Source organism: Pipistrellus kuhlii, unplaced genomic scaffold, assembly GCF_014108245.1.
Source record: "Pipistrellus kuhlii isolate mPipKuh1 unplaced genomic scaffold, mPipKuh1.p scaffold_m20_p_101, whole genome shotgun sequence".
NCBI classification, from domain to species: Eukaryota; Metazoa; Chordata; class Mammalia; order Chiroptera; family Vespertilionidae; genus Pipistrellus; species Pipistrellus kuhlii.
This window is the reverse complement of record NW_023425407.1, coordinates 152,546-175,068: the sequence shown is the minus strand read 5'-3', so window position 1 is coordinate 175,068 and position 22,523 is coordinate 152,546. Positions and strand designations below refer to the sequence as shown.

Genomic DNA, 22,523 nt, shown 5'->3' with positions numbered 1-22,523 from the left:
GTCCCTCCGCCCGAGGAGGGTGCTGACACCCGCCCCCCAGCGCAGGGAGGAGAGCCTGCGGAGCAGGTCCAGGGGCATGGCTGGCTTCGGTCCCGCATGGCTCAGCAGGGGGAGGGAGCTCCCCGCAGGCCCTGGGCAGGCAGGGGCAGCCTTCCTTCCAGGGTTGGGGGTGATTCTTGGGATAGTCTTCTGCCCACACCCCGCCCACCGAGGCGGGAGTCTCAGGAGGAAGTGCCTGGGGCTCCCTGCCGACGCTCTGATGCTTTTCACACTCAGTGCCCTGGGGTTGGCGGTTTTCCCAGAAGGGCTTGTCTGGGTCCCAGAACACCAGTTCCTGGGCACCCGAGCCACCTGGCGCTGCCCTCGGGGGCCTCCTGGCTGCCCCTGTCGCCCCTCACCCGCCAGGGCCCAGGCTCCGGCCTCCGCCGCCTCCACACACCCTCTCGGGCGCCCACACATCCGCTCCATCAGCGCCTCTGGCGGAGCCGGTCTTGATCCCACAGCGGGGAGCTGGCCGGCCTCCCTCCCCAGCCCCTCCCTGGGCCCCGCTTAGCCTCGGGGTGCCCGGGGCCAGAGCCGCCACCAGCCTGGAGGGTCGTCCTGGACACAACACGTCTGTGGGTTCCGGGTCTGCTCAGGGCACACGCCTGGATTGCGCCTCAGCCCCCGGTCGGGCAAGCACCATGGGTGCTTCTCTCTCCCTCTCTTTCTAAAAATCTACAGAATATACCCTTGGGTGAGATTTCTTTTTTCTTTTTTTAAATTTTTTTTAAAATATATATTTTATTGATTTTTCACAGAGAGGGAGAGAGAGGGATAGAGAGTTAGAAACATCGATGAGAATCATCGATCAGCTGCCTCTTGCACACCCCCTACTGGGGATGTGCCCGCAACCACGGTACATGCCCTTGACCGGAGTCGAACCCGGGACCTTTCAGTCCGCAGGCCGACGCTCTATCCACTAAGCCAAACCGGTCCCAGCTCTTTTTTCTTTTTTAAGAACCGCCCGACAGAGCTGCCACCTGGGGTGCTGTGCCTGCTCACCACCCCACCCCCTCCCACCCCCGTGCCTGCCCAGCCCCAGCCCCTGCCTCACGCGCGGGCCCCAGCCTGTCCCGGGCCCGGTTCCCGCTCAGCGGCTGCTCCGGCTCCCGTCGGCTCCCGGAAGCTGCGGCTGCTTTGCATTGGCACCGGGGCCCCCTCCTCAGACCCCACCTGAACCTGGAGCCGTGACTCAGCCAGGCTGTCGGCAGAGGGCGGCTGCAGACGTGTGTTCCCGGAGTACCCGCCGGCCCCAAGGCCAGACACCGGGAGCCCCCTGCTCCCCCCCCCATCCTCCCCACGGGGCCTGGAGGCCTGAGAGGAGGGGCTCGGCCCAGTCCACCCCACTCCCCGAGGAGGGGCCAGCGGCCTGGGGTGCCTGGAGCCAGGGTAGCGCCCACGGATGAGCAGAGGCCCGGCTTCCGGGAGGCGCCCAGTCCCCTGCCTGCTGGCTCCCCGCCCAGGTGTCTGAGAAACTGAAAATCTCTGGGAAGCCGCAGGATCTGAGAGAGGGGAGGGGGGTCAGGATGGAGGGGGGGACGGGAGGCCCACGGAGGGCTGCTTGTCTGCATTGTCACTGGCCTCTACACCCTCCCCAACCAGGTCCCTTCAGCCCACGAGCTGACGCTCTAACCATTGGACCATCCTGGCCAGGGCTATGCTATTTCTTATGGAGCCTCCACCCCATCCAGGTGCCTGCGCCCCACAACCCAAGCCCCTCAGCTGCCAAGACCCAGCCCGAAGGCCCCACGCCCACAGGCAGGTCAGAACCAGCCCCTCCCCCGAGCCCCAGCTGGAGGTCAGGGCCAAGGCGGCCGGTCATTCGCTCACTCTGCTGGCCCAGGCTCTGCACCGCCTCCCACCCCTGCCGCTGAGCAAGGGCCACCCCTCACCTGCCCTGCAGCTGGGCTGTGCTGTCAGCGGGCCACGGGGCCATGTGGCCGGGGGTGCGGGGGTGGTGGGCCCTGGGACTCTGAGCACAGGCTGGGGTGTTCCAGCCGCCCCCACCCCAGCCCAGATAGGATGAGGGGCTGCGGGGGGGGGGGGGGGCTGCGTGAACCCCGGCACAGCCTTTCCCAGCCCAAGGGGCAGAGGGCCTCCAGGGCTGAGTGGAGTCCGGCCGCTCAGGGGTGCTGTCCTGCCCTGGGGAAGGGGGAGGGGGGCACTGATCGCTCCCACAGCCAACACGGCAGAGCCCTCCTGGCCCTGCCCACCCCTGCCCTCAGGGAGACCGTCACACCCAGGACCACAGGGGTGGGGTGTCCCCGACCGCCTCCCTGCCTCTCACTCCGGGGAACCCGTTACGTCTGGCAGCTCGAACCCCAGGGCGTCCGGCCAGCGCCCTGGGAGCCAGCGCCCTGGGAGCCAGCGCCCTGGGAGCCAGCGCCCTGGGAGCCAGCGCCCTGGGAGCCAGCGCCCTGGGAGCCAGCGGGGCGGGCGGGGCGGGCGGGCGGCCGGCCCCTTGGGCTCTGCTCCACTGGAGCCTGAGTGGAGTGTCGGCGGGGAGGCAGGAGAGCGGCCACGGCACCTGCGGGCTCCCATCCCCACTCGCACACGCGTGCGCACACACGCACACACACACGCACGCACACGCACACGCGCGCGCACACACACACACACGCACACACACACGCACACGCGCGCGCACACACACACACACGCACACACACACGCACACACACACACACGCACACACGCACACACACACGCACACACACACACGCACACACACACACACACGCACACACGCAGCCATGCCGGCCGGGACAGCCCTTGCCCTCGCGCTCCTGGCCCTGACCTGCAGCACCCGCGGGGGCCTGGCCGTGCCCCGGGTCACAGACTGCAGCCTCGCCTGCTCTCCGGTGAGCCCCCCACGCAGGCATCTGGCTCGGGGTGGGCGCTGGCCGGGAGGCAGGGCACGGGGAGCGGCGGGTGTGTGCAGGGGGTGCAGGGGGTGGAGGGGGTGCAGGTGGGTGAGGTGGGTGCAGGGGGTGGAGGGGTGGAGGGGTGCAGGGGGTGGAGGGGGTGGAGGGGTGGAGGGGGTGCAGAAGGTGCAGGGGGTGGAGAGGGTGGAGGGGGTGCAGGGGGTGGAGGGGGTGGAGAGGGTGGAGGGGGTGCAGAAGGTGCAGGGGGTGGAGAGAGTGGAGGGGTGCAGGGGGTGGAGGGGTGCAGGGGTGCAGGGGGTGGAGGGGTGGAGGGGTGGAGGGGGTGGAGGGGTGGAGGGGTGCAGGTGGGTGAGGTGGGTGCAGGGGGTGGAGGGGGTGCAGGAGGTGGAGAGGGTGGAGGGGTGGAGGGGGTGCAGGTGGGTGAGGTGGGTGCAGGGGGTGGAGGGGTGGAGGGGGTGCAGGAGGTGCAGGGGTGGAGGGGGTGCAGGTGGGTGAGGTGGGTGCAGGGGGGGAGGGGGTGCAGGAGGTGCAGGGGTGGAGGGGGTGCAGGTGGGTGAGGTGGGTGCAGGGGGTGGAGGGGTGCAGGAGGTGCAGGGGTGGAGGGGGTGCAGGTGGGTGAGGTGGGTGCAGGGGTGGAGGGGTGCAGGAGGTGCAGGGGTGGAGGGGGTGCAGGTGGGTGAGGTGGGTGCAGGGGTGGAGGGGTGCAGGGGGTGGAGGGGTGGAGGGGTGGAGGGGGTGCAGGGGGTGGAGGGGGTGCAGGTGGGTGAGGTGGGTGCAGGGGGTGGAGGGGTGCAGGAGGTGGAGAGGGTGGAGGGGTGGAGGGGGTGCAGGTGGGTGAGGTGGGTGCAGGGGGTGGAGGGGTGGAGGGGGTGCAGGGGGTGCAGGGGTGGAGGGGGTGCAGGTGGGTGAGGTGGGTGCAGGGGGTGGAGGGGGTGCAGGGGGTGGAGGGGTGGAGGGGGTGCAGGTGGGTGAGGTGGGTGCAGGGGGTGGTCGGAAGCTGAGGGCCCTGTGCCGGCCTCTCCGAGGGATGAGGGGACGGTTGGATGGTTGGACGGTTGGGGGGCCTGGGCCCAGCCCCCCCGCTCTCCTGGCTCCCCTGCAGCTGCGGATGCCGAGGAGGAAGTGCTTCGGGGAACTCTCTGTCGGGGAGGGAGGGGCCGGGCGGGAAGCGCTGGGCGGGGGCGTCCCGGGACTTTCAGGGCAGCAGGTGACTCAGCGGGGGGAGGGGCCTGGCACATCTGCCGGGGGAGGTGCCCCAGGCCGAGCGGCGGCTCAGTGGGCGCCGCCGGGGGCTGACCCTGCACCCCCTGCCACCCCCACACGGGCCCGGGCCGGGCGAGGGGGGAGAGGGGAGAGGGGGGGGGCCGCCGGTGCCTCCCCGGAAACGGCCCGGACACCGGGGTCGCCCAGGCCTCGGGCGGGGGGCGGCCGCTCCAATAAGCCGGGGCCTCGGGGAGGGCGAGGGGCTGGACGTGGGAAGGGCCAGGCTGGGCCTCGGAGGGGCAGGGACCTGGGGCTGGGGCGGTGCCTCGGGCTGTGAGGGAACAGGGGGTCCAGGTGGGGAGAAGGTCAGAGCAGGAGGGTGCTGGGTGCCCCGTGCAGGGGGAGGAGGGTGCTGGGTGCCCTGTGCAGGGGGAGGAGGATCTGGGTGCCCCATGCAGGGGAAGGAGGGTGTGGGTGCCCCGTGCAGGGGGAGGAGGGTGCTGGGGGCAGACGGAGCTGCAGGAGGAGGAGGGAGGGGAAGTGGGGGGAGGGGGAAAGGAGGACACAGCAGACCTCTGTCCCCTCCCGTCCCTGAGGGCGCTCCAGGCCTGGGCCACGCCCTCGCCGACCTGAAGTTGGGCTGGGGGGACCAGGACAGAGTCAGGTCACGTGTCACCCCCGGGAGCAGGGAGGGGGGGCCTCGGGGTGCCTGGGCCTCGGGGGCCCCGTCCCACTCACTGGTGCTGTCCCCCGGGTGAGCCCCAGACGCCGGGCCCGCACCCTCCTCCCCCTGCACGGGGCACCCACACCCTCCTCCCCATCAGCTCTGACTGATGGGCTGGGCTGGTGGGGGCGCAGAGGGGACCAGACCTCAGAGATGCGCACCTCGGGGTCCCCCCACAGACACCCCCCATCGGCCTCGGGCCGGGAACCCCCGGGAAGCCCAGTGGGAAACCCCAGCGACTTCCCCCCTCCGGGCGGCCGGATGCCAGGACGCCGGGTTCCGGGGGTTTCTGGCCTCGGCCTCCGGCTGGTCCCATGTCCCTGTCGCTGAGGGCGCGGAAGGCCTGCCGTGAGGCCACACCCCTGTCCCCGTCCCTGCCCTCCTGCCCGTCCGTGCTCCCTGCCCCGTCCCTGACCTCCTGCCCCGTCCCTGACCTCCTGCCCCGTCCGTGCTCCCTGCCCCGTCCCTGACCTCCTGCCCCGTCCGTGCTCCCTGCCCCGTCCCTGACCTCCTGCCCCGTCCCTGACCTCCTGCCCCGTCCGTGCTCCCTGCCCCGTCCCTGACCTCCTGCCCCGTCCGTGCTCCCTGCCCCGTCCCTGACCTCCTGCCCCGTCCGTGCTCCCTGCCCCGTCCCTGACCTCCTGCCCCGTCCATACTCCCTGCCCCGTCCCTGACCTCCTGTCCCGTCCCTGACCTCCTGCCCAGTCCCTGACCTCCTGCCCCGTCCGTGCTCCCTGCCCCGTCCGTGCTCCCTGCCCCGTCCCTGACCTCCTGTCCCGTCCCTGACCTCCGGCCCGTCCCTGACCTCCTGCCCCGTCCATACTCCCTGCCCCGTCCCTGACCTCCTGTCCCGTCCCTGACCTCCTGTCCCCGTCCCTGACCTCCGGCCCGTCCGTGCTCCCTGCCCCGTCCCTGACCTCCTGTCCCCGTCCCTGACCTCCGGCCCGTCCGTGCTCCCTGCCCTGTCCATGCTCCCTGCCCCGTCCCTGACCTCCTGTCCCGTCCCTGACCTCCTGTCCCGTCCGTGCTCCCTGCCCCGTCCATGCTCCCTGCCCCGTCCCTGACCTCCTGCCCCGTCCGTGCTCCCTGCCCCGTCCGTGCTCCCTGCCCCGTTCGTGCTCCCTGCCCCGTCCGTGCTCCCTGCCCCGTCCCTGACCTCCTGCCCCGTCCCTGACCTCCTGTCCCGTCCGTGCTCCCTGCCCTGTCCCTGACCTCCTGCCCCGTCCCTGACCTCCTGCCCCGTCCCTGACCTCCTGCCCCGTCCATACTCCCTGCCCCGTCCCTGACCTCCTGTCCCGTCCCTGACCTCCTGCCCCGTCCCTGACCTCCTGTCCCGTCCGTGCTCCCTGCCCCGTCCCTGACCTCCTGCCCCGTCCCTGACCTCCTGTCCCCGTCCGTGCTCCCTGCCCCGTCCGTGCTCCCTGCCCCGTCCCTGACCTCCTGCCCCATCCGTGCTCCCTGCCCCGTCCGTGCTCCCTGCCCCGTCCGTGCTCCCTGCCCCGTCCCTGACCTCCTGCCCCGTCCGTGCTCCCTGCCCCGTCCGTGCTCCCTGCCCCGTCCGTGCTCCCTGCCCCGTCCCTGACCTCCTGCCCTCCCCCCTGGGCAGCCGCACGGCCAGACCGGGCGGGGGAGCAGCGGGTGGGGCTCCCACTTCCCCTCCTCCCGCCCCCACGGGGCACCCGCAGGGCCAGGTCTCATCTGGAGCCCCCCCCCAGCTCCCGGGGTCTCGAGGCCAGTTCTCTCCGGGGAGGGACGGAGGCCCCCGCTGTCGCCCTGGCTGTCTCCGTGTCCCCGTGGGTCTCGCCCTCCGGGTGGGGCAGCAGGGCCTGTGGGTCAGGGGCCCCGTCGCACCCTGACTGTGACCCCTGGCTGGGCGTTCAGGGGCAGCGTCCAGACAGCTCGGAGGAGGAGCCAGGGACTGGGCCCCCCGGGCCCCCCAGTCTGCGGGGCCGGGCTGCCCGGCCTCCCCCAGGCGGAACCAGGAGGGGGGACAGGGGGGCCGAGCCGACCTCTCACCCTCTCTCTGTTTGTCTCCAGGGCTTCGTCTGCAGGCGTCACGTGACCCGTGAGTGCCTCTGGGTGGGGGTCCCCTGGGTCAGGTCTGCCCACAGCGGGATCCCCTCGCCGGCGGGGGCGCGGGCTCGGCGAGTGTGGGGTCTCGCCTCCCCCGTCCTCTGTGCCCGGCCGCGTTTCTCTTTCAGCTCAGTCCCTGGATACACGTTTACTGAAGTCAGAGAGGAAGGCAGAGGGAGAGAGAACATCAGTGATGAGAATCACCGTCGGCTGCCTCCTGCACGCCCCCTACTGGGGATCGGACCTTCCACTGGCCACATGCCCTGCCCGGGAACGGACCCTGACCTCCTTGGTGCTCGGCTCAGCCACGGAGCCAGCCGGCCTGGGTCCATTCCTCCTTTTAAAATGCACCTGTTACATTCAAAATCCTTTTCCTGAAATATTAGTGCTTATTGCATGTAACATTGTTAAATTTAAAAGCTTTTCTTGAAAACAAAGAAAATAAACCAGGTTTTCCCCCCAAAAAAATACAATACAATACATCTGTTGGCGCTGGCCGGTGTGCTCAGTGGGTAGAGCGTTGGCCTGCAGACCCAGGTTGGATTCCGATCAAGGGCACACCCCTTGGTTGCAGGCTCCTCCCGGCCTGGGCCCCGGTCAGAGCTCATGCAGCCGACTGATGTTTCTCTCTGCCTCTCCCTCTCCCTCCTTCTCTCCCTGAAGATGGAAAAATACCCTCCAGTGAGGGTTTTAAAAAACAGACAGATGTGTGGGGCTGACTGTGCCCTCTGCTGGTTGCTGCCCCCGGCCCTCCCTGCAGCTGGGAGCAGGCCTCTCCCTGGCCCGGGGTGCGGGGTGCTGTCCCCTCTGCTCCGCCCGCTCGCTCAGCTCCAGGGGCGGCCTGCCCCCCCGCCCCGGCCTGGTCCCACGCCTGATGCCCAGCGGACAGGCTGACCGGGCCGGCCGCCCGCACTCCCCCGGGGACCGGCCCTGGCTGCCCTGGGCCAGGCCCTGAGGCCCCTCCCGCCGTGCACCGGAGCGCCCCCCGCAGCCTGGCCCCGGAGGGAGCCGTGCCTCACCCCGCGCCCTCCCCAGGGGACGTCCTGAGCAGCTTCTGCCGGCAGCCCCCCGCGGCCGTGCCCCGGCCGGTCCTGGGGGCCCTGACCGTCTCCACCGCCATGAGCTGTGCCCCCCCGGGCGGCTGCTCCCTGCTGCTGCATGTGCAGGCCTCCGTCCGGCTGCAGGGTGAGGGGTCACCCAGGACGGGAGGGCTGGGGGGCGGCTGGCAGGGAGCCCGGTCACTGCACCCCCGCCGCGGGCTGACGGCCGCCGGCCTCCCCGCCCCCCCACAGAGAGCCTGCGGGGCCTGGAGGCCTGCGCCCAGAGCATGGACACGCAGGAGACACGCTGCCAGGGCGTGCGCGTCCCCGGAGGCTCCCGCCGGCGCCAGGCGGGGCAGGAGGTGGGCAGCTCTGAGCCCAGGCCTTAGCCAAGCGGCAGGCACTGCCCTCGCCTGCTGCTGCCCGCCGCCCGCCGCCTGTCCCCGCCCGGCCCAGCCCTGCCACCGACACCCAGGGCCGGACGCCCCTTCCGCTCTGCCTCCAGACCCTGCTTCCCGCTGTGTCCAGTGGAGCTGGCCTGGCCGGGGAGGGCGGGCAGGGGCCGGGAGGGCGGACAGAGGCGGGGAGGGCGGGCAGGGGAGGGGAGGGCGGGCAGGGGCCGGGAGGGCGGGCAGGAGAGGGGAGGGCGGGCAGGGGCCGGGAGGGCGGGCAGGGGCGGGGAGGGCGGGCAGGGGCCGGGAGGGCGGGCAGGGGCCGGGAGGGCGGGCAGGGTCGGGGAGGGCGGGCAGGAGAGGGGAGGGCGGGCAGGGGCCGGGTCACACCTCTATCTGCCCAGCTCCAGGTGCACTTCGACTGCTTCGAGGTCAGTGCAGCCCAGAGCGTCCACGTCACCCTGAGGCCTGTCCCCCACTTCTGCGGGGTGCAGCTGGAACAGCAGTACCACGTGGAAGGTGAGGGCCCAGGGGGCCGGCCGGCCCGGATGGAGCTGCCATCTGGCTTCTGCAGCCTGATGGAGAGGAGACGCGGCGGGCGGGGGCAGGCCCATCCCCGCCGCCATCTGGCTAATTTGGGGCGCTGCCTCTCCGGAGAGGCCCGGTGGGGGATGGCCTGGCCGCGCAGGCTGAGCCCCCTTTGCCTGTCACTTGCAGACTGTGGAGACGAGGACGTGAGGCGGAACCTGCCGGAATGCCGTGGTAAGCCCACCCCAGGGGGACACAGCCTCCCTGAGGGGCCGCCACCACCCTCCCCTGGGTCTTCTTCCACCCCGCCTCGCCTCCGAAATCAAGACGGGGTCCTGCAGGGCCACCCCGAGCTCTCAGGACAGGAGGAGCCTGTGTCTGGTGCCTCTGGCCCCAGGGTGCCCCCCTCACCCCACAGCCGGGAAGCTGTCCTACCGGGTGGATCGCAGCCGCAAGGTCGTCCTGGTGCAGCTGCCCGAGGCCCCTGAGGGCACCGACCACTATGTGCGGCTCTGCCTCAAGTGGTCCGCCTGCGAGGACGCGGGCGCCCTGGTGCAGGTGAGCCCAGGCCCAGGCCCTGCGCACAACCTCCAGCCCGGAACAGGCCCCGCCCCGACGCAAGCCCCGCCCCAGCCTGCGCCATGTCCAAGCCCCGCCCCTCAGCTGCTCTCAGTCCCCCTGGCTCCACCCACCCAGACCTCACCCACGTCCAAGCCCCGCCCCTCAGGTCCAAGCCCCGCCCCCAGCCCGAGCCACGTCCGAGCCCCATCCCTCAACTGCTGTCCCCCTGGCCCCGCCCACCCAGACCCCGCCCCGCCCACTGCAGGCTCTGCCCACCATAGGCCCCGCCCATAGCAGGCCCCGCCCAGTGAAGGCCCCGCCCACAGGCTGCAGCACCTCAGCCAACGTCCCTGCAGGTGGCTGCGAACAGCATCTCGGGGGTGGTCGCCCTGCCCTACAGCCAGGAGCTGCCCTGCCTGTGCCTGGAGGTCAGTGCGGGGAGGTCAGTGCGGGGGGAGGTCAGTGGGGGAGGTCAGTGGGGGGGAGGTCAGTGCGGGGAGGTCAGTGGGGGGGAGGTCACTGGGGGGGAGGTCAGTGCGGGGGGAGGTCAGTGGAGGGGAGGTCAGTGCGGTGGGAGGTCAGTGCGGGGGGAGGTCAGTGCGGGGAGGTCAGTGGGGGGGAGGTCAGTGGGGGGGAGGTCAGTGCGGGGGGAGGTCAGTGCGGGGGAGGTCAGTGCGGGGGAGGTCAGTGCGGGGAGGTCAGTGGGGGGGAGGTCAGTGCGGGGGGAGGTCAGTGCGGGGGGAGGTCAGTGGAGGGGTCAGTGCGGGGAGGTCAGTGGGGGGAGGTCAGTGGGGGGGAAGTCAGTGCGGGGAGGTCAGTGCGGGGGGAGGTCAGTGCGGGGGGAGGTCAGTGGAGGGGAGGTCAGTGCGGGGGGAGGTCAGTGGGGGGGTCAGTGGAGGGGTCAGTGCGGGGGGAGGTCAGTGCGGGGGGAGGTCAGTGCGGGGGGAGGTCAGTGCGGGGGGAGGTCAGTGCGGGGGGAGGTCAGTGGGGGGAGGTCAGTGCAGGGGGGAGGTCAGTGCGGGGGGAGGTCAGTGCGGGGAGGTCAGTGCGGGGGGAGGTCAGGGGAGGGGTCAGTGGGGGGAGGTCAGTGGGGGGGAAGTCAGTGCGGGGAGGTCAGTGCGGGGGGAGGTCAGTGGGGGGGAGGTCAGTGGGGGGGTCAGTGGAGGGGTCAGTGCGGGGGGAGGTCAGTGCGGGGGGAGGTCAGTGGGGGGGGAGGTCAGTGGGGGGGAGGTCAGTGGGGGGGTCAGTGGAGGGGTCAGTGCGGGGGGAGGTCAGTGGGGGGGGAGGTCAGTGGGGGGGAGGTCAGTGGGGGGGAGGTCAGTGCGGGGAGGGCAGTGGGGGGGAGGTCAGTGGGGGGGAGGTCAGTGGGGGGAGGTCAGTGGGGGGAGGTCAGTGCGGGGGGAGGTCAGTGCGGGGGGAGGTCAGTGCGGGGGGGGTCAGTGGGGGGAGGTCAGTGGGGGGAGGTCAGTGCGGGGGGGAGGTCAGTGCGGGGGGAGGTCAGTGCGGGGAGGTCAGTGGAGGGGTCAGTGGGGGGAGGTCAGTGGGGGGGAAGTCAGTGCGGGGAGGTCAGTGCGGGGGGAGGTCAGTGCGGGGGGAGGTCAGTGGAGGGGAGGTCAGTGCGGGGGGAGGTCAGTGGGGGGGTCAGTGGAGGAGTCAGTGCGGGGAGGTCAGTGGGGGGGAGGTCAGTGCGGGGGGAGGTCAGTGCGGGGGGAGGTCAGTGCGGGGAGGTCAGTGCGGGGAGGTCAGTGCGGGGGGAGGTCAGTGCGGGGAGGTCAGTGGGGGGAGGTCAGTGCGGGGAGGTCAGTGGGGGGAGGTCAGGGGGGGAGGTCAGTGGGGGGAGGTCAGTGGGGGGGAGGTCAGTGGGGGGAGGTCAGTGCGGGAGGTCAGTGGGGGGGGAGGTCAGTGGGGGGGAGGTCAGTGGGGGGAGGTCAGTGGGGGGGAGGTCAGTGCGGGGGGGAGGTCAGTGGGGGGAGGTCAGTGGGGGGAGGTCAGTGGGGGGGAGGTCAGTGGGGAGGTCAGTGGGGGGAGGTCAGTGGGGGGAGGTCAGTGCGGGGGGAGGTCAGTGCGGGGGAGGTCAGTGCGGGGAGGTCAGTGGGGGGGGGGTCAGTGGGGGGAGGTCAGTGGGGGGGGAGGTCAGTGGGGAGGAGGTCAGTGCGGGGGGGAGGTCAGTGGTGGGGAGGTCAGTGGGGCGGCCGCGGCCCCGGGCACAGGGACGGCCGCGCTGACCCTCCTCTCCACAGAGCTGGTCTGCGATCCCGGACGCAGTGCGGACCTGGACCTGCCCCTTCGAGCTCGGCGAGTGCCCCGTGGTGGGGGGTGGGGGAGGGGGCGGGGCGGGGGCGGGCAGGGGTAACGGGGAGGGGGAGGGGTGAGGCCAGGAGGGTCCTCGGCCGAGGCTGGGCACAGCTGGGGGGGCCAGGACCCCCGAGGGAGACCCGCCCCTCAGGCTCGGCCCGGGGCACCTTCTCGCAGGCAGAGGTCCCACTGCAGCTGGGTGCCCGGCTGCCCTGGGGGCCCTGCTGACCTGGGGGCCCGGGTGACCTGGGGGCCCGGCTGCCCTGGGGGACCCGGCTGCCCTGGGGGCCCGGCTGACCTGGGGGCCCAGCTGCCCTGGGGGACCTGGCTGCCCTGGGGGACCCGGCTGACCTGGGGGCCCGGCTGCCCTGGGGGACCCGGCTGCCCTGGGGGCCCGGCTGACCTGGGGGCCCGGCTGACCTGGGGACCCGGCTGACCTGGGGGCCCGGCTGACCTGGGGGACCCGGCTGACCTGGGGGCCCGGCTGACCTGGGGGACCCGGCTGACCTGGGGGCCCGGCTGACCTGGGGGCCCGGCTGACCTGGGGGACCCGGCTGACCTGGGGGCCCGGCTGACCTGGGGGCCCGGCTGACCTGGGGGACCCGGCTGACCTGGGGGCCCGGCTGACCTGGGGGCCCGGCTGACCTGGGGGGGGGGGCCTACAGACACAGAGGCGCTGTGGGCAGCTGTCCACTACCATCCGGCCAGCCAGGCGCTAAGCTGGGAGCCGGCCTGCCCGCTGAGCGGCCTCGTGAGCCTGTGCTGGCGCCCGGGGCCTGGGCCCCGCTGCCTGGAGCTGCAGGACTCCCGGCGGCCGGCCCACGGCAGGGTGAGGGCCATGGGGGTGAGGGCCATGGGGGTGAGGGCCATGGGGGCGGGGTGAGGGCCATGGGGGTGAGGGCCATGGGGGGCGGGGTGAGGGCCATGGGGGTGAGGGCCATGGGGGTGAGGGCCATGGGGGCGGGGTGAGGGCCATGGGGGTGAGGGCCATGGGGGCGGGGTGAGGGCCATGGGGGTGAGGGCCAGGGGGGCGGGGTGAGGGCCATAGGGGGTGGGGTGAGGGCCATGGGGGGTGAGGGCCATGGGGGTGAGGGCCATGAGGGGTGAGGGCCATAGGGGTGAGGGCCATGGGGGGTGGGGTGAGGGCCATGGGGGGCGGGGTGAGGGCCATGGGGGTGAGGGCCATAGGGGGTGGGGTGAGGGCCATGGGGGGTGAGGGCCATGGGGGTGAGGGCCATGAGGGGTGAGGGCCATGGGGGTGAGGGCCATGGGGGCGAGGTGAGGGCCATGGGGGTGAGGGCCATGGGGGTGAGGGCCATGGGGGTGAGGGCCATGGGGGGTGAGGGCCATGGGGGTGAGGGCCATGAGGGGTGAGGGCCATGGGGGTGAGGGCCATGGGGGCGGGGTGAGGGCCATGGGGGTGAGGGCCATGGGGGTGAGGGCCATGAGGGGTGAGGGCCATGGGGGTGAGGGCCATGGGGGCGGGGTGAGGGCCATGGGGGGCGGGGTGAGGGCCATGGGGGTGAGGGCCATGGGGGCGGGGTGAGGGCCATGGGGGGCGGGGTGAGGGCCATGGGGGCGGGGTGAGGGCCTTGGGGGGTGAGGGCCATGGGGGCGGGGTGAGGGCCTTGGGGGTGAGGGCCATGGGGGCGGGGTGAGGGCCATGGGGGCGGGGTGAGGGCCATGGGGGTGAGGGCCATGGGGGGCGGGGTGAGGGCCATGGGGGTGAGGGCCATGGGGGCGGGGTGAGGGCCATGGGGGGCGGGGTGAGGGCCATGGGGGGCGGGGTGAGGGCCATGGGTGTGAGGGCCATGGGGGGCGGGGTGAGGGCCATGGGGGTGAGGGCCATGGGGGCGGGGTGAGGGCCATGGGGGCGGGGTGAGGGCCATGGGGGCGGGGTGAGGGCCATGGGGGGCGGGGTGAGGGCCATGGGGGGCGGGGTGAGGGCCTTGGGGGGCGGGGTGGTGCCCATGGGCAGGGGCGGGGGTGCACAGGCCTCAGGCCCTGACCCCGCCCTCAGGTGCAGTACTCCCTGGTGGACACCCAGCCCCAGCTCTGCCTCCAGGTGAGGGGCTGGGCCGGGAGAGGGCGGCCACAGCCAGGAGGCCAGCAGCCCTTCACCCAAGGACCCCCCCCTGCAGGCCTCGCTCAGCCTGGGCCACCCTCTGCCCCTCCCGGTTTGACGGTGGGTGGTGCGCAGGGCTGGGGTGGGAGTCAGGGCCGAGGGCTGGGCAGACGCCCCCAGTGGCACCCTCAGCCGCCCTCCCCCAGGCACCCCCAGCCGCCCTCCCTCAGCTCACACCCCCAGCAGCACCCCCAGCCGCCCTCCCCCAGCCACCCTCCCCCAGCCGCCCTCCCCCAGCTGCCCTCCCCCAGGCGCACCCAGCCCCCGTCCTCCCTGCAGTTCTCCACCAGCCTGGGCTTCCATGTGAGGTGCCCCTTCCAGCAGCCACGCTTCCCAGGTGAGCACCCCCTGTGCCCCGCCCCCCCAGCTGTGACCTCTGCCTGGGGAGGCAGCAAAGGGGGGAGGAGGAGGGGGGAGGCAGGAGGGAGGAGTGGGAGGGAGGACAGGGGAGGGAGGAGTGGGAGGGAGGACAGGGGAGGGAGGACAGGGGAGGGAGAAGTGGGAGGGAGGAGTGGGAGGGAGGACAGGGGAGGGAGGACAGGGGAGGGAGGACAGGGGAGGGAGAAGTGGGAGGGAGGAGTGGGAGGGAGGACAGGGGAGGAAGGACAGGGGAAGGAGGACAGCAGGAGGGAGGACAGGGGAGGGAGGACAGGGGAGGGAGGACAGCAGGAGGGAGGACAGGGGAGGGAGGAGTGGGACGGAGGACAGGGGAGGGAGGACAGGGGAGGGAGGACAGCAGGAGGGAAGACAGGGGAGGGAGGAGTGGGAGGGAGGACAGGGGAGGGAGGACAGCAGGAGGGAGGACAGGGGAGGGAAGACAGGGGAGGGAGAAGTGGGAGGGAGGAGTGGGAGGGAGGACAGCAGGAGGGAGGACAGGGGAGGGAGGAGTGGGAGGGAGGACAGGGGAGGGAGGACAGCAGGAGGGAGGACAGGGGAGGGAGGAAGGGGCGGCAGGCCTCAGCCCTCCACCCTCAGCCTGGAAGATGACCGTCGGCCCAGCACCGTCCGGGACCCACCTCCGCGTCGCCTTCTCCTCGCCCGGCCCCGCCCGCTTCCGAGTGAGCCTGTGCCGTGGGCGGGAGACGTGGCCCCCGGCCTGCCACCAAGCCCTGCAGGCCCCCACCCTCCCCGCAGCCTCGGTGAGCGTCGACCCCTGACCCCTGACCCCTGACCCCAGTCCTCCTCCAACCCCGCCCTCTGCCAGGCCAGGGCCGCCTGCGGGGGAGTGAGCAGGGGGCTGACCCCATGCTACACACACACACACACACACACACACACACGCGCGTGCGCGCGCGCACATACGCACACGCACAGACATACATGCACACACACATGCGGACATAGGCGCGCACATGCACACATGGACACACAGACACGCACAGACACACAGGTGTGCATGAGGGTCAGGGATAGGGCCCTGCACTGTCCCCACGCCTGTCCCCTCCCAGGCTGACGGCACGGAGGACCCTGCCTTTGTGGACGTTCCCAGGGACGAGGCCTGTGGGCCTGACACGTGCATCCAGGTGCGGTGCCTGCCCAGCCCCCACTCCAGCCTGTCTCTGCAACCCCCCCCCCCCGCTGCCCCAGCAGCCTCTGCGGCCCCCCTCTGGGCACGGGGCGGGGGGCACAGCAGGGCCCGGGCCACACTGACCAGCTGCCACCCCCCTCTGCAGGGCTGGAGAGCCGACCTGCACTTCTCAGCCCCCCAGCAGCTGTGCGGCGCCCGGTGCTGTGAGTGCCCACCTGCTCCGCGGGGCATGGGGGCCTGGCCCTGCCCCCGTCTCCGTCGGGATGGGTGTGGGGTGCACCACACAGGAGATGGGGTGGGGGGTCACCACCCAGTCAGGCCAGACAGAGGCAAGGCCTGGGCCCCCTGGGTGCCCGGCCCCTCCCGAGTGTCCACCACCCTGATCGGGCGCTGCCTCCTTCTGTCCAGGAGCCGGGAGGTGCCTCAGGCCAGACTCCGGAGACCTCCGCCCCCCCCCCCCCCCCAGGCTCTGCGTCCGGACACCACAGCTGGGTGCCAGCACCCTCCCAGCCTCCACACGCCCCCCGTGTGGGGGAGGGAGAGTGTGGCCCTCTGGAGGCCCTGCACACCCCGTCCTCGTAGAGGGGCCGGGCTGGAGGGGGTGGGAGGGGGAGGTGGCCCCGGGGGCTGCGGCCCGTACTCACCACGCCTCCTCTGGGGCCTCTGCCCACCTTTACCCAAACCGGACAGGAGCGAGGAGCCTCTGCAGACGCCGTGGCTCCGGCATAGGAAACGCTCAGGAACCCACGAAGAACGCGGAGCTCCGAGCACGCCCAGCGGCCTGGCCCCTGCCCCCCACCCACCCCCCGTCTCCCAGTGGGGATGGGTGTGGGTGCACCACACAGGAGACGGGGCGGGGCCTGCGAACCCCGCGGCCCCGGGCACCTCCAGCCCACGGAGCGAGCCCACGGGCGGCCACGGAAACGGCGCCGCGTGCAAAAGCCCTGAGGGAGCGCCAGGCTGAGGCGCACGCCTCCCGGGGGCGGGGCGTGTGCACGGGGCCCAGCCCCGGGAGGACGGGGAGACCATCTCCGCGGAGGAGGCATTGGCGCTCCGGGAAGACGGTGTAATTAACCCGCCGATGCGGCATCCAGACCTCACGCCGTCTCCCTCAGAAACCCTGAATGCAGGCGGGTGACAGAGGACCTGAACGGATGCATCATCTCGGAAAAGAACAAAGCCGGGCCCGGCTGGCGTGACTCCGGGGTTGAGCTTTGACCTATGAACCAGGAGGTCACGGTTCCATTCCCATCCAGGGCACAGGCAGAGGTTGCAGGCTCGATCCCCAGGGTGGGAGGCAGCCGATCCAGGATTCTCTCTCGTCATTAATGTTTCTGCCTCTCCCTCTCCCTTTCTCTCTGAAACCAATACAAATATTTTTTAAAAAATAAAAGAACAAAGTTGGACTCACACCTTCCGAGTTCAAAATTTATTACAAAGCAGCAGTGACCGACGGAGGGTGGTCCCGGCCTGAGAACAGACATGGAGGCCAACAGAAGAGAGTGAAGGGTCAAGAAATAACACCCCCCCTCGCCCTGACCAGTGTCGCTCAGTGGATAGAGCATCAGTCTGCGGACTGAAGGGTCCCAGGTTCGATTCCTGTCAAGGGCATGTACCTTGGTTGCAGGCACATCCCCAGTAGGGAGTGTGCAGGAGGCAGCTGATTGATGTTTCTCTCTCATCGATGTTTCTAACTCTCTATCTCTCTACCCTCCTCTCTGTAAAAAATCAATTAAAAAAAAAGAACAGAGAATCTCTCTCCCTCCTCCCTGGCCCCCACTCGGACACAGCGAGAGTGCAGCCATCTGCAAACCAAGAAGAGAAGCAGCCCTAACCTGTCTAGCTCAGTGGGTAGAACATCAGCCTGTGACTGAAAGATCCCGGGTTCGATTCCGATCAAGGGCATGCACCTTGGTGGCAGGCACATCCCCAGTTGGGGGCGTGCAGGAGGCAGCTGATCGATGTTTCTCTCTCATCGATGTTTCTAACTCTCTATTCCTCTCTCTTCCTCTCTGTAAAAAATCAATAAAATATATATTTTTTTAAAAAAAAGAGAGAGAGAGATGGAGAGAGGGGCGCCATTCTGGTTCACGTTTCAGAGACGGCTGGGACGCCGAAGAGAAACATTCCCGGTGTTCCAGGAAAATGCCCAGAAAGGAGCTTTTCAGGTTTGCAGGCACGTCACAGGGACGGAAAGAACACACAGGTTTCTGAAGAAGGTTCTAAGCCAAGGGAGGGGAGGGGACCTGTTTCCACTGGGTGCTGCCGAAGACCAAAGGAAAACCAAGGACGCCTCAGAGGAGCGGAGGGACACTGTTTAACACCCCGGCCGGCTCGGGGGACAGCCTTCCAAACCCCAATCTCCCTGTGGTCCTCGTCCTGCAAAGATGGATTGTGCTTCTAGTCCTTTCTCGGGCCTGCAAGAAGGCCACTGGGGTCTCCAGGCGTATCTGAGGGTCTGGCCTGGTGCCCGCGTTGATAACTCTCCCCTCCCTCCAGGCAGGCACTGTCCACAGTGACAGGTTCTGCAGGACCAGTGTCTGGGACGGAGAGAGGGACTTAATTACTTACAGGTTATCTGGAATGTGCACTGAGCTTGCTGGCGTGGATTCAGATAACTAGCCCTGAATATCAGGGTTCCAGTGGGATTGGCTCTTAGCCTCCTCAGGGGCACCAGGGAAAGTTCAGATCTGTCCTTAGAGCACCTGAAGGCAGGGGGGGGGGCCATGCGAAGGCCCTGGGGCAGGTGCGTGAGTGGAGGGGGGAAGGGACAGGAGGTGGGGAGGCAGGGGGGCCAGAAGGGGCCGGGGTTCAGTTCTGGTCACCGGCACATCCCCAGGGGGCGTGCAGGAGGCAGCCAATCCATGAGTCTCATCCTCGATGCTTCTCTCTCTCTCTCCCTCTCCCTTCCTCTCTGACGTCACTGTAAATGACCCCCAGCGGGTGAGAACAGGGGTGCAGGTGGAGGGTCCCCTCAGGGAGGGAAGGAGAGAGGGGGGCAGGGCGGCAGCCTGGAGGCGGCGGACTGGAGTGTGCCATGTTGGCGCCAACAGGATTTCCTGGAGGAGGCTGAGGGCTGGAGAGCAGCCAGGGATGCTCTGCTGTTTGATCTGAGCCCCGGGGCGCTGGGCCTGGCGCCTCGGAGATGCAGGTGGGAGGGAGGGGGAGGGAGGGGGGGAGAAGGGAGGAGGAGGGAGGGGAGGAAGGGGGCGGTGCCCCAGGCTCCAGCCTTTTCCTGTCTCCACCATGGAGAGGCCGCTGGGCACCGGGGGCACCAGCAGAGGATGGGGAGGGAGGGGGAGAAGGGGAGGCGGGGCTTAGGGCGGAGGGGCGGGGCTTAGGAGACGGTGAGGCTTAGGAAAGGAAGGGCGGGTGTCCAGGGGCGGGGCTTAGGGCGGGGCGGGGCTTAGGGAGGATGGGGCGGGGCGAGTGCCCAGGAGGGGGGCGCTGAGGGGCCAGGCCAGGGGGCCCCTGGAGGTGCGGGGACCCCTCCCAGCTGAACTGGGGAGGCCTGAGCGAGGCCTGGCGGCGGGAGGGCGAGGCCAGCAGGGACGCGCGTTCAGCAGCGGAGGAGGGGGCGGGGGGACTAGGGGACCAGGGCGAAGGCGGGGGCGGGGAGCCGCTAATGGGAACGAAGGCCAGGCGGGGGCCGGAATGCCCTGACATCAGCCTAGGGCTGGGGCGGCGCACCCCGGGGCTTCGCTCCGTCCTGGCTGTGGGTGGGAAGTGGTGACTTTATGGCTCATGAATGTCCCTCCATGAAGCGGTTCCAAAAATACTCCCCGTGGCCCGCGTGGCCCCGGGCTGAGCGCTGACCTGTGCAGCAGGTCACCGTGTGACTCAGGTTTGAGGGCACAGGCCCAGATCGCAGGCTCCATCCCCAGAGTGGGGCAGTGATTCTCTCTCATCACTGATGTTTCCATCTCTTTTTTCCTCTGAAATTTCTTTTTAAAAATTATTTTCTAAAAATACTTTTCATGAATTCCCTCAGACCTCCCTTTCACTTTCTTCCTTAAAAAAATAAAATAAAATAAACTATATTATTGAGTTTTTACAGAGAGGAAGGGAGAGGGATAGAAAGCTAGAAACATCGATGAGAGAGAAACATGGATCAGCTGCCTCCTGCACACCCCCTACTGGGGATGTGCCTGCAACCAGGGTACATGCCCTTGATGGGAATCGAACCTGGGACCTTTCAATCTGCAGGCCAACACTCTATCCACTGAGCCAGACCGGTATCAGCTCGATTTCACTTTCTGAGAGATGTTTAAAGTGGCTCCGGGTATGAGTTTAAGCCGAGCTCTGGGAGGGCGGGGGTGGGGGAGCAGTCAGCAGAGCTGTTCCTGAGGGGCAGGCTCCCCAAGGCTGCCCCCCGCCCCCGCCAGGCTCTGCTCCTCCAGGCGCCCTGGCTCCGCAGGAGAGGCGTGGGTGACACGGGCACTCGTCCCGCTGGGCGCACCTCTGTGTGCCGGCCCCACCCAGCGCTGCCTCCTCCCACAGAGGGACCCGCTGCCCGGGGACGCCGTCTCAGCTCCTTTTGGACGGGGAGGCGCCCAGTGGGGAACCGCGGCCCCGAGATGGAACCCCAGCCTGGGCTCCCGGGCCAGGAGCCGGGAGCTGGTCGGCTGTGGGTGCCCAGAGGCCCCCCAGATGGGCTGTGCTGTGGGCATGGGACCTGGGCCGGGGCCTGGGGCAGTGCCCAGCGGGCAGGCTCCGGGCGCCCACACTGGCTGGCCGTAGGGCACGGCGGCCACGGCGGGCGGGCAGCCCCAGGCGTGGAGGGAGCTGGCAGGCCGGTGCTGGTCCTGTGTGTGCGGACGGGACAGGCAGTCCCAGCGCCGGGCTGGGTGGCCGGGGACGGGGCACAGCACGGAGCCAACGGGGCCAGGGGGTCGGCACCGCCCGCCTGCTCTCACGCTCTCACCTTGGGGGGCTCACTGAGCACATGCACCCCCATCTCCATCCCCGCACCCTCGGGCTCCACTCCTGCATCCAAATGAACCCCACCTCCCAGACCGCACCCCTCCTGGTCTCAGGACCCCTCCTTCCTGGGCCCGGGCCCCCCTGCCAGCCACTGGCCCACACATCACCCCGCCCTTTTCCAGCCCTCCACACTGCCCCCCACAATGCCCTCCATGCCCTCCACACTGCAGGCATCTTCACCAGAGGGCCTCGCTGAGGGACATGGGGGTGCTTTCTCCGTCTCCTGGCCCAGCCCTGTCCCCCCATTCCCCTCCCCGCCCAGGCCTAGCTGGGGCCTCCTTCTGGGCACAGGGAGGGGGTCTGGCCTCTCCTCTGCACCCCGCCCCCCTCTCCTCTGCACCTGCCCACCTCTCCTCTGCCCCCCTTCCCAAGGCTGGAGGAACCAGCCGTCACTAAGCACCGGTTCCTGCTCAGCAGCAGCACCTGGGGCCGGGGCCTGGGGCCGGGGTCTGAGACCCTGGGGCAGGGCAGGTGCCTGCCTCCCCTAGGAGTGGATGGTGCCAGTGACAGTAGGGTGCCAGCCCGCTGAGGGTCTGGGCAGGCAGATTCCTGGCGGAAGGGGTGTGGCAGGGGCCAGAGACCAGTCAGCTCACTCCTTGAGCCCCAGGTCAGGGAGATGGGACCCTCCTCCTCTCGGGATGGGAGCCCCTCAGCTACAGATGCCCTGGCCCTCTGGGGGGCCCCCATACCCATTTCCACACCTGCCAGGCCCAGTCAGTGCAGGGACCGGTACCCCTCCCCCCAGGGGGCTCTCACGCCTCCCCACCCGGCCACCGCCTGGCACTGGGCCTGGTTCCAGGAACAGCTCTCCTGTGGGGACCAGGCTGGGGAGGGCAGTGGTCAGTGCTGAGAGGCGGGCCCTGCCCAGACGGTCCAGCGGCCTGGACAGGGGGTCAGTGTGTAATGGGAGCTCCACGCTCAGGCCTTGCCACGTCTGCCTGGAAAGCCAGCGGCCTGGAAACCCGTGCCGACGCCCCGTCCGAGGCCGCCGTGGGGAGGGCGGGCCATCGAGGTGCCCGAGCCAGCCGCTTGGCTGCGCCTCACCCGCTCAGCCCCGGCCCGGTCCGAGGTGGAGGGGCTCTGCGGGCAGGTGCCAGGCTTGGCTGCCCTCTTCCCGGCCACGGCGCCGTGGCTGCGGCTCCCGGGCAGGAGGACCCCTCGGCCCCGCTGTCGAGCCCCCTGGCCGCCTCGGGGACCCGCCCGTCCCTCCGAGTCCTCTCCGGGCCCCGGGGTCTGCCGGCTGCAGGCGTGGGGGCCGGGCCCCGGGGTCTGCCGGCTGCAGGCGTGGGGGCCGGGCTCCTGTGGTTACTTCCCTTTTCCTAGAAGCAGCCGCTGAGGTTCCGTTTCAGGCTGCCAGAGGGAGGGGAGCAGCAGTTCTCGTCGCCCCGGCCTCTCTTCTGGCCGGGCTGCCGCGGGCCTCGGGGTGAGGAGGCTGGGAGGGGGCCAGCTGGGCGCTGGCCGCTCAGAGGTCAGGCCCCACAGGTGTGAACCCGCGCTGCCGGCCGGGCAGGGGCCAGAGCAGAGATACGAGCTGGCCGGCCGCCGGGCGTTGGAGCCGAGGCTGGTGCCAAGCAGAACTCGGTTCTTTCCACCAGGATCTCGGGGTTGTGTGTAGTCCCCGGGGAAAGTCCCACAGCCACAGGTGCCGTGTAAAACCCGAGCCAGTGGCTCTAAAGGAGCCTTGAGCCCTGGCTGGTGTTGCTCAGTGGGTAGAGCATCAGCCTGGGGACTGATGGGTCCCAGGTTCCATTCCAGTAAGGACACAAGCCTGGGTTGTGGGTTCGATCCCCAGGAGGGGGTGTGCAGAAGGCCGCCGATCAAAGATTCTCATCATGGATGTTTCTCTCTCTCCCCCTCTCCTTTCCTCTCTGAAACTAGTAAAAATGTTTTAAAAAATAAAGATGTCTTGCTATGAACCAGCTCTCGGCACTTGGTGACTAAGTGGGCGCCTTGGCCGCCCCAGGGCCTGACTCAGGATCCCCCGGAGACGAGCTCAGTGGGTGGCTGGTTGTTGGCTGTGCAGTGGGCGGGTGGACGGACAGACAGATGGATCATGGACTGTGGAGGTAGGTGCATGGTTGGTGCCCAGGACCCTGGGCTGGCCAGTGGGGAGCCAGGATCCTGGTTTGGGGTGGGTGGCTGTC

General features: G+C 69.9%; 1 protein-coding gene across 1 annotated transcript; it reads left to right on the top strand.

Moving 5' to 3' along the window:
• The first annotated feature begins 2,792 nt into the window (after positions 1-2,792).
• On the top strand, positions 2,793-15,822 carry IL17REL (interleukin 17 receptor E like). The gene is made up of 16 exons (XM_036430077.2): positions 2,793-2,903; positions 6,892-6,919; positions 7,963-8,112; positions 8,220-8,329; positions 8,764-8,878; positions 9,077-9,121; positions 9,306-9,445; positions 9,805-9,876; positions 11,689-11,743; positions 12,409-12,572; positions 13,764-13,808; positions 14,148-14,205; positions 14,844-15,007; positions 15,317-15,391; positions 15,542-15,599; positions 15,805-15,822. Coding segments are annotated over exons 1-16 (1,389 nt in total). The 5' UTR covers positions 2,793-2,795; the 3' UTR covers positions 15,807-15,822.
• The last annotated feature ends 6,701 nt before the right edge of the window (positions 15,823-22,523 follow it).